Source organism: Lagenorhynchus albirostris, chromosome 18, assembly GCF_949774975.1.
Source record: "Lagenorhynchus albirostris chromosome 18, mLagAlb1.1, whole genome shotgun sequence".
NCBI classification, from domain to species: domain Eukaryota; kingdom Metazoa; phylum Chordata; class Mammalia; order Artiodactyla; family Delphinidae; genus Lagenorhynchus; species Lagenorhynchus albirostris.
Window position 1 is genome coordinate 64603989 of NC_083112.1, and position 17888 is coordinate 64621876.

Here is a 17888-nt window from a genome sequence, read left to right on the forward strand (position 1 = left end):
CATGTTAAAGAATGAAATTAGAACACGCCCTAACACCATACACAAAAATATACTCAGAATGGATTAGAGACCTAAATGTGAGATGAGACACTATAAAACTCTTAGAGGAAAACGTAGGAAGAACACTCTTCGACATAAATCACAGCAAGATTTTTTTTGACCCACCTCCTAGAATAATGGAAATAAAAGAAAAATAAACAAATGGGAGCTAATGAAACTGAAAAGCTTTTGCACAGCAAAGAAAGCTATAAGCAAGACGAAAAAACAACCCTCAGAATGGGAGAAAATATTTGCAAATGAACCAGCAAAGGATTAATCTCCAAAATATATAAACAGCTCATGCAGCTCAATCAAAACAACGAACAACCCAATCAAAAAATGGGATGAAGACCTAAGTAGACATTTCTGCAAAGAAGACGTACAGATGGCCAAGAGCACATGAAAAGCTGCTCAACATCACTAATTATTAGAGAAATGCAAATCAAAAGTACAATGAGGTATCTCCTCACACCAGTTAGAATGGGCATCATCAGAAAATCTACAAACAACAAATGCTGGAGAGGGTGTGGTGAAAAGGGAACCCTCTTGCACTGTTGGTAAGAATGTAAATTGATACAGCCACTATGGAGAACAGTATGGAGGTTCCTTAAAAAACTAAAAATAGAATTACCATATGACCCAGCAATCCCACTACTGGGTATATACCCAGAGAAAACCGTAATTCACAAAGACACACGCACCCCAATGTTCATTGCAGCACTCTTTACAATATCCAGGTCATAGAAGCAACCTAAGTGTCCATCGACAGACGAATGGATAAAGAAGATGTGGTACATATATACAATGGAATATTACTCAGTCATAAAAAGGAATGAAATTGGGTCATTTGTGTGGATGGACCTAGAGACTGTTATACAGTGTGAAGCAAATCAGAAAGAGACAAACAAATATATTAGAGCATATATGAGGAATCTAGAAAAATGATACAGATGAACTGGTTTGCAAGGCAGAAATAGAGACACAGATGTAGAGAACGAACGTATGGACACCAAGGGGGTAAAGCGGGGGGCGGGGGGAGGGTGGGATGAATTGGGAGATTGGGATTGACACTAATATGTATAAAGTAGATAACTAATAAGAACCTGTTGTATAGCACAGGGAACTCTACTTCTCTGTATGGTAGAAACTAATACAACCTTGTAAAACAACTATACCCCAATTAAAAATAAAATCTTCAGTGACTGTGTACCATACGCCAAGCACTGTGCAGAGAGCGGCCTGAGCACTGATTGAGCAGCATCTTGGTCTGGGAGAAGCTCTGCATCCGCAGAAGGAGAGAAGCCATGGTGTGACGTGCCTGCCATCCTAGGAGAAAAGGGTAAAGAGAACGTCTTCGGGAAGTTCACGGAATGACGCTAGATTTGGAAGCTGCCTGGAGATGATGGGGTTTGGACTCCACTTTCAGAGAAGAACAAGATACCGTTGTGGAGGAAGCTGCCAACCGGAGCTTAGAATCAGGGCCTTTAAGTACGGGGTATCCTAAGGAATAGTACGATGTTAAATTCATTAAATTCGTACGTTCTGACGTTAAAAAAATAAATAAAATGGTAATAAAAAACGAATTAAGATATAAGATTGGTAAAATGTAAACATCCTCTTCAATAAAATTAGCTCTATAGTTTGACCGTGGACTTTTGGTGACACGTAAGAGTCTTTGTGGCATGTAGCAGGTGGCTCTTCGGTAGTAAGTTTCTTGATCTGAGTGTCCCTCTAGGTTTCCCACTGGTTGCTTCCTCCACCCTGAGGCCTTCCACCTGTCTTGCTTCGGAAGGTAGCCTCCTGACCTGGGTTCCTGTGAAGAGTTCGTTCAGCAGCATACATGCCCACTCTGTTCAGTTGTTTAGACTTGTGATGAGACCCAGAGTGGCTTTGTTTTTGCCGGTGATGATTGATAGCAACTGTCAAGGCAGGGATGTGGGCTGGAAGGAAGATGGGAGTGGCCTTGGCCTGGCCATCAACTAGCTGCGTGACTGAGGCCAAAGCAGATAGATACTCTTGGACACGCACATCTCAAGGCAGGATGTTGTCTGCCTTGGTTTAAAAGTATGGACTCTGGGGCTTCCCTGGTGGCGCAGTGGTTGAGAGTCCGCCTGCCGATGCAGGGGACACGGGTTCGTGCCCCGGTCCGGGAAGATCCCACATGCCACGGAGCGGCTGGGCCCATGAGCCATGGCCGCGGAGCCTGTGCGTCCGGAGCCTGTGCGTCCGGACCCTGTGCTCGGCAACGGGAGAGGCCACAACAGTGAGAGGCCCGCGTACCGTAAAAGTATGGACTCTGGAGCCAACTGCCTGAGTTCAATCCTCGTTCTGGTTACTAATAGTGATAGCTGGTTATAGTTATGTTAATACTTACGTGCTAGTTACTTAAATTCTCTGTTTCTTGGTTTTCTTATCTGTAAAACGGGGATACTACTCACACCTACCTTATCTATATCTTAATATTGTAGACATTAAGCAGGTTCATATAGTCACAGTGCTTAGAACGTGGTCAGTGCCTAATGAATCTTCGTGACACTGACTACGTGGTGTCTGGGAACTTCCTCTCCTGTGAAATGGGAATAACTGCTGCCCCTCCTGTTTCACAAGACTGTCGTGAGGATTAAATGAGACTGTTGAGGGCAGCATCTTGTGTGGATTTATTCAGCACATGTTGTTTAGTCCAGGCCCCGTGTGGAGCACAGGATGGTGAACTGCAGAGGCCCACACAGATCTCGTCTTACGAAGCCGTGGAGAGAAAGCAGTTGGAGGAGTACATGCTATTACAGCTGTGAAGTCCCTCCACTTTGTCAGTTAATGTGAAAACTACAGCCATAAAGGTGGGAGCATTAAGTGGGACTGGATGTTTGTTATCACAGCCTGAGTGCTCATGACCAGTTAACCAGGCTCTTCATGTTCAAGACCTGTAGGCTTCTCCAGACCCTGAGTTATTTATTATTCAAGGATTTGGGACCAAGTTTAAATCTTCGAGGTCACTAATCTTAGAGCAGCCAGCACGCCAGTGTTATCTTGCCTCCCCCTCCTGTATCTATTAGTGGGACTTCATTCCTTCAAGAAAATACAAGCCAAAATAAGTACTGCAAACACAGGCCTAGTCAGCCCAGAAGGTTTAGGGGTCATGAATTAGTTACTCTTTAGTCAATAGATTAAATCTATTTAATCTACTCTTTAGTGGTAGATTAAATTGAACGCTTCCCTGTAGCTTATTTTCAAAAGTGGAATTTGGACTAGGTTATTTATGGTCGGCTTTGGTTCTGGTATGGGATGTCATGAAGAGAAAACCACATATGTTGGCTCTGTGGAAGCTGTGGTTCACGGAACCAGACTATCCAAGCTTCCAAGTTCTGTTGTCTGTCAGTCAAGGAAGAGAAACTGTCAAACACCTAATACGTTTCCCTGGGATTTAGTTTTATATTCAGGATGAATCTTGGCACTTCTTTGGGTAAAATATTTGATACCTGATAGTTTTACCTTATAAACTCCAGGCCCTTAAGAAGTAAAGAGGAGTAATTGATCCATTGTAACATATCAGTAGACATTTAAAAACTATTATTGGACAGGGTGTTGGGATGTAGGTGGAGATGTTGCTTAGTTGCCTAAAGGCCTCTTGCTGCTGAGTACCAGAACTTGGTGGTGTTTCCACTGACGGTTTCCTAAATCCTGTTGCTCTATTTCACGACATTCTTTAGGCTGCCACCATACTGATGGCCTGTTCTAACAGCAAAGACTAAGAAAATGCGGAGCGCCCTGACTTCCGCAGCTCCCTCTCCTGTTCTCAGGCTCGTCCGAGCTGAATGAGTTTGTGTAAGGTGATGCAGGAAGTCCAGGCTGGCCTGCCTGCCTTAGTGGCTCCCTCATGCACGCAGGGGTCCTTTTCAGCCTGGTGACCGTCTCCGTGTTCCTCTCCATTGGACCCGTTTTGCCCCATCCCCTTGCACGGTACCTGGAAGGTTCAGGTATATTTTCTTTGCCCCTTTGGAGGGACTCCGCTCTTTTTCTCCATTGGCTGATTGGACGTAGATCCCATTTCTCACCAGGACAATGGATCTTTTATTGTCCTCCCTGCCCCACCACATTCCACTGGACTCAGAGACTGGCCTTGACCCAGGACTCCTGGATTCTGAATCTCTGCAACGGCTGATTCTAATCAAAAGAATTAGGTTCTAGAACCGTTAGTGAAGCTAGCTGTTGGCCCATAGAAACAAGTTCACAATATCAAAGAGTTCACGAAACACATCTGTTCTGACTTACCCTCAAGGTCAGGTGTGGCCTAGTATGGGGTCTTTTTTTGCTGGTGCCTAACGCCACTGTGTGGTAAAGAATGGGACTCAAAAAGACACGTACTACATCATGGCGAACCTCAAAAACATTACACTGAGTGAAAAAAGTCAGACCGAGAGACCACATTATTGTATGATTCCATTTGGATGTTATATCCTGAAAAAGCAAATTTATAGAGAAAGAAAGTAAATTAGTGGTTGCCTGAGGCTGGGAGTGGGAATAGGGAGTCCTGTAAATGGCACAAGGGATCTTACTGTGGGCATAAAAATGTCTTAAAACTGATTTTTGGTGACGGTTGCATCACTCAGTAAAGTTACAAAGATTCATTGAATTGTACACCCGAAATGGGCGAATTTTATGAGATGTAAAATATACCTCAATAAAAATATACTTCGGTATTTTATATGTAAATATACCTTTTTTTGTTGTTTAAAAAAAAATAATAAGGCCCAGATTAGACATGGGAACTTCCAAGTTTTAAATTACAGTTTGGTTATAAGTAAGCAGAGGAGTCCTGGGTATGGGTCAGGTGTTAGAATTCTAGAGGTGACTGACTCCCACTTAGATTGTAGACTCAGTTCTTAAAATATGATCATCCTGAATTTGTATTTTGACAAGAAGTTCAAATGTCATCTTTCATGATATGCTGTCTTATGGACAGGATAGAAAACTGTGAACCAGAGCAGTTAGGAGGACCCTGATGGTTCTTGGATACCATGGACTTCAAGGGGGGTACCTCCCTCCTCCTCTCTTCCCCCCCTTTTCCTCCCTCCCTCCTCCCTTTTACCTCCTTCTTCCTCCTGACCCTCTTTCCCTGTCTTTCTCTTGCTCTCCCCTCCCTGCTTTACCTTTTTACACAATATGCAGTTATCGTAGAAAGTCCAAAAAAATTAAAATTGTACGTAATACATTATAGACTTGTTTCAGACTTGTTCGGGTTGTTTTCTACTTCTGACTTGACAAATATGCCACATTCAACCTTTTGATGAACTTATTAACTCTTGGGGATATGTTCCTAGAAATGGAATTTTGGGGTCAGAGGGATGCACTCTTAGAGTTGTTTATACATATCGCTCAATTGTTCCCCCAAATCTACCTGTGCAGAGCGATGTGGATTTTCATTTTACATGTGTCCAAAATGTGATCTGGCCTCCAGAATTTACTGTTATTGTTGGCTTCATGAATCACTATATCCTATGCAGGATAGGGGAGGTGGTGAAACCAATTTACCCCAGTACCTGAGCACAAGGCATTAACTGAGACTGGCCATCTGAGTCTGGTCAAGAGGCAGCGGCCAAGATAGGACACCGAGCCTTATGAGGGATCATTGAGGCACCCAGGAGTAGTTGCTGGAAAGGATATGATTCACTTCAGTCGAGTATTTGAAAGGCTGTCATATCAAGAGAAATTAGGTTCCCTTTGTGTGGTTATAAGGGCAGAAGAAGCGGCAGAGGTTGGATGTTCTAGGAAGGCAAGATTCGGTTTGATGTGAGAAAGCCGTCTAACAGAACTGTCTGAAAATGCATTGGGTTCCCGGTGTTCATGTGAATCCCCCTTCCCTCTACCTCCCTGGAGATATTCCAGCAGGGAGCTCATGTCATTTGGATGAAGAGTCATGGCATGTGTGTGAAGGGAATTCATCGTAAGGATTTCATTTGGAGACTTCTGAGAAAACTTTAACACTATGAGGCCATGAACTTAAAATCACAGCTCTGTTTCCAACAGTCTGTCCCTAAGCCCGATGAAATACTCTGCAAATACCATTCATTCTCTTAATGTTTCTTAGCGCAAGGAAGTAGCTACTGAACTTTCTGATTTCACATTTTCTACACTCAGCTCATTGGTGAACAAGACTTTAGTTTTTTGACCTGCTTTGACGTTCGGTTCCATTTTTGTAGTCATTGTTATGTGGGGAGATAGTTTTTCTCATTGTTTTTGTTTTCCTTGTATTTTACACTATTTGCCAACCCTGGGTCTCTCAGACCTTAAGACTTGCACATCTGGCGAAAGGTAAAGGGGTAGTTTTCACTTACTGTTCATCCCTGAGTAGCCTTTTCATCTTAAAAAATTCCTGTACTGCTTTCAACACCTTCTAAGAAAAATCATACTTGCAGTGTTTCTGAATCCTGCTATGTTAAAAAAGTTGCATTTTTCCGTCAAAGAAATCACAAGCATTTAAACTATGTCTTTTGTGACGTGTGTTTTCCTTATTTCTATATTGCTACTTTGGGAAGTTAAAAAATGACTGGGAGGCCGCAAAATCCATAAGAATATGTGGAAAAATTGTCCATCTGATTTTAATATTTTTAAAGCAGAATTGATTAAATCATAGCCCAAGCTCTTGCCCCTCGAAGTGTGATCTGGGAAATAGTTTAAAGGGGGGGTCACCTGACAGCTGGGAAGAAATGCAGACTCTCTAGCTCCCCCAGCACTCCTGAATCAGCAAGTGCATTTTAACAGGTGGACATTGCTACAGTGTCTGGTAGACTTTTGGAGGTGACGTGATACTGCAGAACCTGGGGGGAATAGTCAGTATCTCACCTTGGTGGTTGAGCACCTGTTAACTCACCGGGCATTGTGACTGGGTTTTTCACCTGCACGAGCCCATTTAATCCTGAGAATCACCTTCTAAAGCAAGCATTCCTAGAGGCTCCGAAAATTTGTCCCTGGTCCTCCAAACGTGTCACTAAAAGATGGTTTCTGGAGTCTGTATTTCCTAAGCCTGAGACAGGAGAATTGAGGCCCAGCCTGTAACGGCCTGGCCTGGCCGAGGGCGAAAGCCTCCAATGTCTGCAGCCCCCGGCTTGGGCGCACCCTGTGCTTCCGGTGAGCCAGGCGCCCTGCGGAGGACAGCAGAGCTGGCTCATCCCGGCAGCGGAAACTCAGCGCCCAGCCGTGTCCAGCTGTGGCTTGGTGTGAAGGGCCTCGGGAGAAAGTCACCTCTGACAGAGGTCAGGAAGAGCACCTAGAGGCCCCACATCTCACCTGCAGGCTGGCTTCCTGGAGCCTCAGTTATGAAAGAAGTTCAGGGGCCTAGACAACGTATTTCTCAGGAGCTGCTACACCAGAATAGGCTATATGTTTGCGTGTGTGTGTGTGTGTGTGTGTGTGCGTGTGTCTTCAATTTCTTTAAATTTAATCATAAAACGACTAGTGTCGACTGAAAAAAAATGTACAACCTAAAAGTTGAGAGTTATGCTTTATTCTGTGGACAAAACTGAGGACTTAAGCCCGGGCCACGCCTCTGAGAGAGCTCTGAGACACTGCTCCAAAGAGGCAAGGCAGGGGGGGAGCCAGGATACACAGGAGTTTTTGCAACAAAGAACAGGTAGTCAGCATATCAAAAGATTACTGTTAATAAAAGAAAACCAGATATCTCAAGTTAGGGAATTTACTGCTTTTCTATGTCTGGGAAGATGCAACAGTCTAGGCTCACTGAAATCATTCCTTTGATGTGCACCTCAGCTCTCCGGGGCCAGTATCCTGTGTTTTCTCATCCTGAGTTTCCTCAGGGTGCACCATCGCGGGGTTGGCTGCAGTGCCTGATGGCTGCAGCATCCTTTGTTTACTTGATACGGCAGGCGGCATTTTTAGTTTACACTAGGTATTTATTAGAAATTATTTCTCATCTTCCAATCCTGCAGCCTTTAGGATACACTGTTTTCGTGGATTCTGAGAAGGGAAATAAAATCAGTGATGATCTTTAGTCACTAATGTTTGTTTTCCTGCTTCCATCCCTCTGGTCTTCTTGGATGCTTAAGCATCAGTCTGTGTTTGTCACACCCAGTGCACCTCTGAAAATAACAACTTATTACCCCAATAGTAAACTCACAACTTGGAAATGGCAGGAATCTACAATTTCCCAAAATGTGAGGTCCTGTGAACTGTCTGGAGGGAAAACATTACAGAGAAGTTATAATTATGTTTATTTAAAAAGTATCACTTAGCAAAATTACTTTTGATCACTAAAGCAACATTAGTGTGACAATTAGGGTTAATTTAGGTATTGTGCAACTGTTTATTTGCTGACTTAGCACTTGGAATGAGTCTTAGGATGGATCTAAAAGGAGGGAACATTCTCAAATCCACCAGCCCTTCCCGTTACTGCCACAAGATTTTCCCCGTATTCTTTTTTTTTTTAATAAGTTTATTTATTTTATTTTTAGCTGCATTGGGTCTTCGTTGCTGCGCGCAGGCTTTCTCTGGTTGCGGTGAGCGGGGACTACTCTTCGTTGCGGTGTGCGGGATTCTCAATGTGGTGGTTTCTCTTGTTGCGGAGCACGGGCTCTAGGCATTTAGGCTTCAGTAATTGTGGCGCGTGGGCTCAGTAGTTGTGGTGCGTGGGCTCAGTAGTTGTGGCGCGCGGGCTCTAGAACACAGGCTCGGTAGTTGTGGTGCACGGGCTTAGTTGCTCCGTGGCATGTGGGATCTTCCCAGACCAGGGCTCGAACCCGCGTCCCCTGCATTGGCAGGCGGATTCTTAACCACTACGCCACCAGGGAAGCCCCTCCCCCCAGTCTTTTGTAATAAAAACCAGGTTTCAATTTCGGCTCCCCCACCCACTGCCATTTGGTGGCATTTTTGTTTCTCTTTAGATATCATTCTGTTTTCTCTTTCTTTACCACTGACATTGGCTTATTTCATATGAATCTGTAATATATTACATACATATACTTTAAAAATATTGTTTTGATTTGTTTGTGAGATGTTTCTCTTAAAGGGTATATCTGGGTAAATGAGTAATTTCTCATATCCTGTTCTTGCAGGAAGAATTTTGAATCGTTTCTCCAAAGACATTGGGCATATGGATGACTTGCTGCCCCTGACATTTCTTGATTTCATCCAGGTAACGTAACAGTCATGTCAGAGTTCTCACAGTGCAAAGCAAAGTGCCTGTTTTTCAAGGCCTTTTCACAGGGGCTGAGATGGGCCTTTCAGCCTGACTGTGTTATCTTAATTAAGTAAAAGGCCACGTTTGTAAGAGAAAGGTGTGGTTGTGATCGGGAGGCTGAGTTAACATGAGTGACACCTGCTGTAGGAGTGGCTACACAGTCACGGTCAAGGTTGGTTCAAAGCAGTGACGTGCTTGGTAAGTGGTTCTCCCGCTGCCGTTCAGCTGTCTGGCGTGGATTCCCTTTACTGTGAGCACATTTCAAAACAGAGGAAAACAATCACCTCTCACGGAAAGATAGCCTAGATTAACTAAATTATGCATCGGATTACCACAAAGGACAAATATTTACTGCACCAGTTTTTTTTTTTTGGATAAAGCCAGGCGGGGTTACTTACAAAGAAAGGAATAGTAATAATAAGGTGAAAATAATACTTGAGCAAAGACAACAGAGAGCAGTAATGGAAGATACAGAGATATGGGATCAAAGTCATCTCAGAAAATGTCTTTTTTTGTTTTTATAGATAGCTTTTCTTTTCACACGTTGATTGCTCTGTATTAAGGTGTCTTTAAAAAAAAAAGACAGAAATACCCACAGGAATATCTTGTATCCAGCCTTTGTTTTGTCTGTGAACTTGAGGTTCTAAAGAATAATGTTGGGTCATCTCATCTCTCATCCTCTCATTCAGTATTGTTGCTCATGTGGGATGTTTTTTCTGTTACTGAATTTTGTCTACTTTAAAGTGATTCAGGCTGTGGGGACTTTCTTCATTAATTAATTAATTTTGGTAATGAAATGTATTTATCAGAAGCTGCACAGAGACACGCAGCAATGAATATCTCACTGCAAACAGCATAGCCTATGGGCAGAGGCTTCCACCGTTTACCAACGTGAACTAAGCGGTGACTCAGAGGCAGAGTACTTTTACTGCAAAGATGTTTGATGGAATATGTCTGATTTTATTTTTCTCTTCTGCAAACTTACGTTATAAATATGTCCTGCTGGGTTAAGCCATGTGATTTATCCCCAGAAGCGGTCTTTCACTATAACAGTGTCACGTTTTGACAGTGATCATTAATTACATTGAGATTTTGTGAAAGGTTCTGTTTCTTTGCTACTACAGGCAAGGCCAAGGTTAGGTTTCCAAAGCTGGCCGGCCCACCGTGTGCTGAGCCCGTGGTTAGTTAACCATCATGATCAGAATCCGTCACATGTTTTTGTATGACGTACAGAGGGACAGGGATAGATGCTACCTGATTTCAGATAAAACATGCGCAGTCGTGTGAGGAGAGAAAATTCTGGTCTCACTGATTCCCAGTCCCAGCTCTGCCACTTTTAGTTCAGTTATCTTGAAGTTTGGGACCTCCAGGTGGAGGCGTCCTGCAGGTCATTGGAAGTAAGAGTCTGGTGTTTGAGAGAGAGACCTGGGATGAGCCTGGTGCCTGCGTATTCTTCACCGAGCAGGTAATAGCTGAATCTGTGACAGTGGATCAGATTGCCCAGAGAGGGCTTCCCTGGTGGCGCAGTGGTTGAGAGTCCGCCTGCCGATGCAGGGGACACGGGTTCATGCCCCGGTCCGGGAAGATCCCACGTGCCGCGGAGTGGCTGGGCCCGTGAGCCATGGCCGCTGAGCCTGCGCCTCCGGAGCCTGTGCTCCGCAACGGGAGAGGCTGCAACAGTGAGAGGCCCGTGTACCGCAAAAAAAAAAAAAAAAAAAAAAAAGATTGCCCAGAGAGAGTGAAGCATTTTTAGGGACCAAGATCAGAAACTTACGGAAGCCTCCATATTCAGAGAGGAGGGAAGCAGAGGAGACACACAATGAACAGCAAGGAAGAGAGGAGGAAATAGGTTGGGGAACCGAGGAAGGACAGGCCGGTTCAACGCAAAGGAGAAGGTAAGTCCCTGGAAAGTTGTCAGTTGATTTAGAAATCAGGAGGCTTCTGGTGACCTAAGAATCAGTTTTCAGATGGGCGGGGCCAGACTGCAAAGGGCTGCAAATTCAGGAGGCGTGGAGGAAGCTGAAGTGAAGGCAGGCTACTCCTGGAAGGAGTCTGAGTAAAACCAGAGAGAGGCCCATCCGGAATGTAGGGTCTGCGGAGGAGTTGCTGGTTGGGTGTTTAGTTTTGGGGTTGGGGGTGTGTGGTGGGTAATATTTTCCTCTGCCCCTCCTTCCCCTCAACAAACAGGGATTAGCGTTGACGCCCTGAAGTATGGGGGTGGGTCAGGCAGGAATCCTCCCCTCCAGGCCCCCAACGGGAGGGAGACACACAGAGATCCACCCCTGGCCGCCTTTGGAATCCTAACTGTGGCAGCGCCCTGGGGGAAGTCCTGGAAGGTGTGGGGCTGGAGGTAGTAAGGGAGCCTGGTCCAGGAGGTGGGCGTGGCTTCTAGAAAGCGACCTTTGATCCCAGATGAGAGGAAAAGGCCTTTGTGGATGGTGGGGCAGGAGGGGCTGCTGAAGCCGTGTTCCCAATGGGAACCAGTCTTTTCTCTCTGTTGTCAACTGAGAGTGGAATTGGGAAGGGGCTTGAAAGTGTTTGTTCAGTTCTGTTTTAAAGGACATAGTTAGTGCCAAATGTGTTCGAACTCATTTTTGATGATTCTGCTTATCCTTGGTGTATTTGATAAACCTTGGAAGATACTTGATCATGTTCATTTTTATTTTTACTACTTCTAAAGTGTTTATTCCATATACTTTTCCTCATCTAATTCCTTGTCATTCCCGTAAATGAGATATCAGATAATTCATTTAATATCTTGTAATAGTGATGCCAAGTATGGCTGATGAAAACCCTGGATTCTGAGTAGTGGTCCACACTGCAGGACAGTCCATTCCCACAGGCAATGTCATTCAGAGACCACATCCCAACAGAGGGGCGATCACGAGTTTGTACACCATCATGTACACTGACTCTTGCAGCTGCCAGATATGTTGTCTGTCCAGTCACATTACAGTTGCTGTGGCCAAAGTGGAGCTGTTTGCAATTCCAAAGGAAGAAGGAAGGCAGCATAAAAAAAAAATTATGTAGTGTGATTCCACATGATAATCATTTATGACGTCAACAGCTTTGAAGTGTGGTGGAGTGGGGAGCCCCGCGGTCTCCCTTTCCAAGCTTGAGTCCTAGCTCTCCCTCTTACTGTCTCTGCCCCACAAAGCCACACCTCCTTATCTGCAAAATAAAGAAAATAATACCAAATTCCATAAGGGTTGTTGGGAAAACAAAATGAAGTCGTTTTAATAAAATTCTCTGCATAACATCTAAGTGCATGTTGAGCACTAAATAATGGGTAGTTATTTTTGAAAGACCACATGTAGGGACTGTCCTGGTGGTCCAGTGGCTAGGACTCCATCCTCCCAGTGCAGGGGGCCTGGGTTCGATCTCTGGTCAGGGAACTAGATCCCACATGCCTCAGCTAAGAGTTTGCATGCCACAACTAAAAGATCCCACATGCCGCAACGAAGATCGACGATCCTGTGTGCTGCAACTAAGACCCTGTGCAGCCAAATAAATACATACATAAAAATTTTAAAATAAATAAACACCGCATGTATTTTTTGTTTTGTTTTTGTTTTTTGCGGTATGCGGGCTTCTCACTGCTGTGGCCTGTCCCGTCACAGAACACAGGTTCCGGACACGCAGGCTCAGCGGCCATGGCTCACGGGCCCAGCCGCTCCGCGGCATGTGGGATCTTCCTGGACCGGGGCATGAACCTGCGTCCCCTGCATCGGCAGGCGGACTCTCTACCACTGCGCCACCAGGGAAGCCCTGTATTTTTAAGTAGGAGAAATAGTCTGATAATGGCATTATGTTGCATTAAAATGACTGTCACAGATAGTTTCCAGGCTCATAAATATCGCCTCGTGAGTTTGTATTACAGAGATTCTAGGTTTGTAATCCCTGAAGATATTAATGGACACTTTCCCATGTAGACTCACAGAATAAAAATCAATTATTTTCAAGATAGACCGTTGAGCACGAAATATTTCAAATTAATGTAGTTTTCATACGATTTGCCAGAGTCCCAGATAACATTAAGGAATGTTAATTATCTACAATTCTTGTCATTAAAATCATCACTTCGAAGAAGTCTTCCTATTAGTAAAATAAGTGAAGACGAAGGTAAGATGTGGAAGTTAGGTTTAGGCATTTTAATTTTGTTTAAAAAAGTTTGGGACTGCTCTGAGCATGTGGACTTGCACACAGCTGCCCTCAGCAAAATGCTGTAATTTACTGAGGAAAATTGAATTGCGAAAACTTTTTCCCCACACACCCCTCATTCAGGGGAAAAAAAAAATCAGCAGCTTGGCTGAGCTCAAACAACTGACTTTTCATATCCTTTCACGGACACAAAGGGCTAATCCTGAGGTTGCTTGAGCCACCAATGCTGGCAGTGGCGGGGACCACCATGGAACGTGTCATTCCCTCCTCACCACACACAAAACACATTGACTGCAGCTTTATGAAGTGAAAATGCCCAAGAAAAAGAAAATGTGAAGGAGGTGTTCTCAGTCATTTCTTTCCAGAGGGGGGAGCGCAAAAGAACAAGCTGCTGCATCTGGATATTGGGAACAAAGCAAGCCTGAGACCAGGGGCTCATAGCTTGGGTCACTTGCTTTTATAGAAGCAAAGAGTGGAACTGCCTTTGCTTGTCTCAGTACCGCTGACCCTTGCATTTCATTGTGTAGAGATGTCAGGGAAAGTGTGTAGAAAGCATCTCAGCCTCTCTCACTGAACAATGACTTTGTCATTTTGAGGTTTCTGTGGTGTGTTGATCCCGTCCCCACCCCCTCCCTCAAATTCCCATTGGAGGTATTTATTTTAATATATATTTCATACTATTCCTTTGTGAATAGTTTCTTCCAGTCTGTGGCTTGCCTTTTTACATCCTTAATGGAGATCAAGTTTCAATTCTGATGAAGTCTAACGTGTACCCTTTTGTTTCTTTTGTAGCTCATGTTTTTGTATCCTAAGCAATCTTTTTATCCTTAGGAGCGTGAAGATATTGATACTTTCCTATTCTGTCTTTTTAGAAATGGACGCATCTTGTGTTATTTTTTGTGTATGGAAGAGTAGTACATGGTTGAGGTTTATTTTTTTCCAGTTATTCTAGCCACATTTGTTAAAAACACTTTTATGCACTGAATTGGCACCTTGGTTAAAAATCATTTGACTGTATTTGAGGACGTCTGCGTCTGTATACTTTATTTTGTTCCACCGACCTGCTTATCTATCCTTATACCAATACTGCAGTCTTGGTTATTATACATTTTAGTAAGACTTGAAATCCAGTAGTTTAAATCTTCTAATTTTGTACTTCTTTGTCAAGCTTGTTTTGATCATTCTAGATTCTTTTCTGTGTAAATTTTAGAAGCCTTTTCAAGTTGTTTTATCCTGCTGGAATTTTTATTAATATTTTCTTTTATCTATAGTTTGATTTGAGGACTCTGAGTCTTAACAATGTTGAATCTGCAATTATGAATATGGTATCTCTCCACTTATTTAGGTTTTCTTTAATTTTAGGAATGTTTTGTAATTTTTAGTATAGACATCTTACACTTCTTTGGTTTAACTTATTCCTGAATATTTGATGTTTTTTTCATGACATTATTGTATTGTTTTTAATACCATTTTCAACTGCTTGTTGCTAGTTTATAGAAATACAGTTGATTTATTTGTGAATTCATTTTGCATTTCCTGGAGTTGGTGGTGGTGCTTTTAAAAATTCTGTAGGGTTTTGTACATAAGCAGTCATGTCAGCTGTAAATAATGACAGTTTTACTTCTCCATTTCCAATATTTATTTTCATTTCTAGACTTATTGTTGTGGCTAGAGTTTCCAGTACAGCATGGAATAGAAGTGATAAGACATTCTTGTACTCTTAGGGCAAAATCTTTCAATATTTTTTCATTATGAATGATCTGAACTGTGATTTTCTAGGTAGATATCTGTTATCAGATTGAAAACTTTTTCTTTAATTCCTCAATTGCCAAGAGTTTTACTTTTTTATTTTTTTAAATCAAGAATAGGTGTTGAGGGCTTTTCTGGTGACGCAGTGGTTCAGAGTCCGCCTGCCAGTGCAGGGGACACGGGTTTGTGCCCCGGTCCGGGAGGATCCCACATACCGCGGAGCGGCTGGGCCCGTGAGCCATGGCCACTGGGCCTGCGCATCCGGAGCCTGTGCTCCACAACGGGAGAGGCCACAACAGTGAGAGGCCTGCGTACCGCAAAAAAAAAAAAGAATAGGTGTTGAATTTGGACAAATATTTTTTCTACATCTCTTCAGATAATCATATGATTATTCACCTTTATTCTTTTAATGTGAATTATAGTGATTGGTATTTGAAGGTTAACCTTACATTCCTGGAATAAACTCCACTTGGCCATGATATAGTATCTTTTTTTAATGTATTATTGTATGTAATTTGTTAATGTTTGGCAAGAATTTTTGTTTCTGTTGTTCATGAGAATATTGGCCTGTAATTTGCTTTTCTTGAACTATTTTGTCAGCTTTTGGTATCAGAATTATGCAGGCCTCAAAAAAGACAGGAAATATTTCCATTTTGTGGTGGTCAGTTTTATGTGTCAACTTGACCAGACTACATTCTCCAGTTATTCAGTCAGAAGGTAATCTAGGTGGTGTTGTGTAGGTATTTTGTAGATGTGATTAAAGTCCATAATCAGTTGATTTTAAGTAAGAACAATTATCCTGGATAGTCTGGGTGGGCACAGTTCAGTCAGTTGGAAGGGCTTAGGAGCTAAGCCTTCCCTGAAGAAAAAGAAATTCTGCCTGTGGGTAATAGCCTCAGCTCCTGCACAGGAGTTCCAGCGTATCCTTTGTAACAGCCAGCCATGTGAATTTTGGACTTGCCTAGCCAAGTTTGATTGTGGAGTATTATCATTTTTATATTGTTAGATTCAGTTTATTGGTATGTTGTTTCATGTTCCTAAGACAGTTTGGTTTATAATTTTTCTTTCTTTTAATGTCTTTGTCTGGTTTTTACATCATAATGCTGTACTCAAATTTCCTGGAAGAGTTTGGTAAAACTTCTTTTGTACAATTTATTTGTGTAGCCCTCTTGGCCTAAAGTCTTTTCTGTGGATACAAATTCTTTTTTTTTTTTTTTGGGCCACGCTGTGCAACTTGCAGGCTCTTAGTTCCCCAACCAGGGATTGAACCTGGCACCCCGGCACCCTGGCAGTGAGAGCGCCGAGTCCTAACCACTGAACCACCAGGGAATTCCCCTGGATTCAAATTCTTAATTCAATATGGAATTATTCAGATTTTCTGTCTTATGTCAGTCTTTTTATGTCATTTTTCAAGACATTTGTCCTTAGCATTAAAATTTAAAAATTTATCAGCACAATGTTTATTATATCCTCCTTATAATACCCATGGTATCTCTTGTGCTATCCTCTTTTAATTCAAATTAATGGTAAATTTCCCATTTTTGTTTTTGCTTTGTTTTTTTCCTTACATTTCATGGTGCTTTCAAAGAACCAAGCTTTGTATTTGTTGATTTTTCTGCTTAGAAGTTAGTTTTCTATTACATTCATGTCTACTTTTTTCTTATTTCCATTCTTCTACATACTTTAGTTTAATATGCTGGGGTTTTTTTTAAAATTATAAGATACATTTTAAATTCCTGACTTTTAGCTTTTTCTTTTTCTTTTTTTTCTTTTAGCTTTTTCTTTTTGTAAGACTTTATTCTTTTGTTCGGGCATTTTTGCAGTTCACAACAAAATTACGAGGACGATATAGAGATTTCCCATGTATTCTCTGCAGCCTTTAAAAAAATGTTTAAACTGTAAATGTACCTCTAAGCACAGCTTTAGTTTGCAGCCCTCAAATTTTAATATTAGTAGATTTTCATTTTCTTTTGCCAAAATACTTTCTAATTTTATTACAATTTATGAACTAGGTGATATTTTCAAGTGTATTAGTGAGCTTCCAAACATTTATTAATTTTCTAGTTACCTTTTTGTCACCGATTTCTACTTAAATCCATGTAGGTTAGAATATGTTGTGTACAATTTCTGTCCCTTGAAGTTTGTTGATTCTTGCTTTAGTATAGCATACATGTAACTGAAAAGAACGTATTATGTAGTTATTTACTGCAGTGTTATGTAGTTATTTACTGCAGTATTGTATATTTCTTAATTAGGTCAAGTTTGTTAATCATGTTTTCAAAACCTTCTATATCCCTCTTGATGTTTATCTGCTTGTTTTATCAGTTATCGAGGTGAGTTTAATTCTCCCACTGTGAGTATGGAATTGCCTATTTCTCCTGAGTCCTGTCAGATTTTCCTTTATATATTTTGAAGCTATGTTATTAAAGGATGATATAAATTTAGATTTTAAAAAATACCTTCTGGATAAATCAACCCTTTATTCTTATGAAACGTTTTCCTTATTTCTAGGAATCCTTCCTAACTTCATGTTCATAGTGGTGTAGATAGATACTCCAGCTTTCTTTTGGCTAGTGTTTTTATGGGGTACCTTTTTCAACGTTTCATCTCCACCTTCACGTGCTATTATTTTTAAGGTGTGCCTTTTTAAAAGCAGCAAATAAATGGACTTCAGTCTTGAATTTTGTAATAAGCACGAACCCTGACAAAAGGTAGAAAGGAAACTATTGATCAATGAGATACGCTGAAC

At 42.1% G+C, this 17888-nt stretch overlaps 1 protein-coding gene across 1 annotated transcript in view; it reads left to right on the forward strand.

The window, feature by feature from the left end:
• Window positions 1-17888, forward strand: part of LOC132508733 (ATP-binding cassette sub-family C member 4-like) — a 171068-nt gene that overhangs the window by 83246 nt on the left and 69934 nt on the right. Inside the window, 1 exon segment of the mRNA XM_060129087.1 lies at window positions 9105-9184. Coding sequence (XP_059985070.1) covers window positions 9105-9184 — 80 coding nt within the window.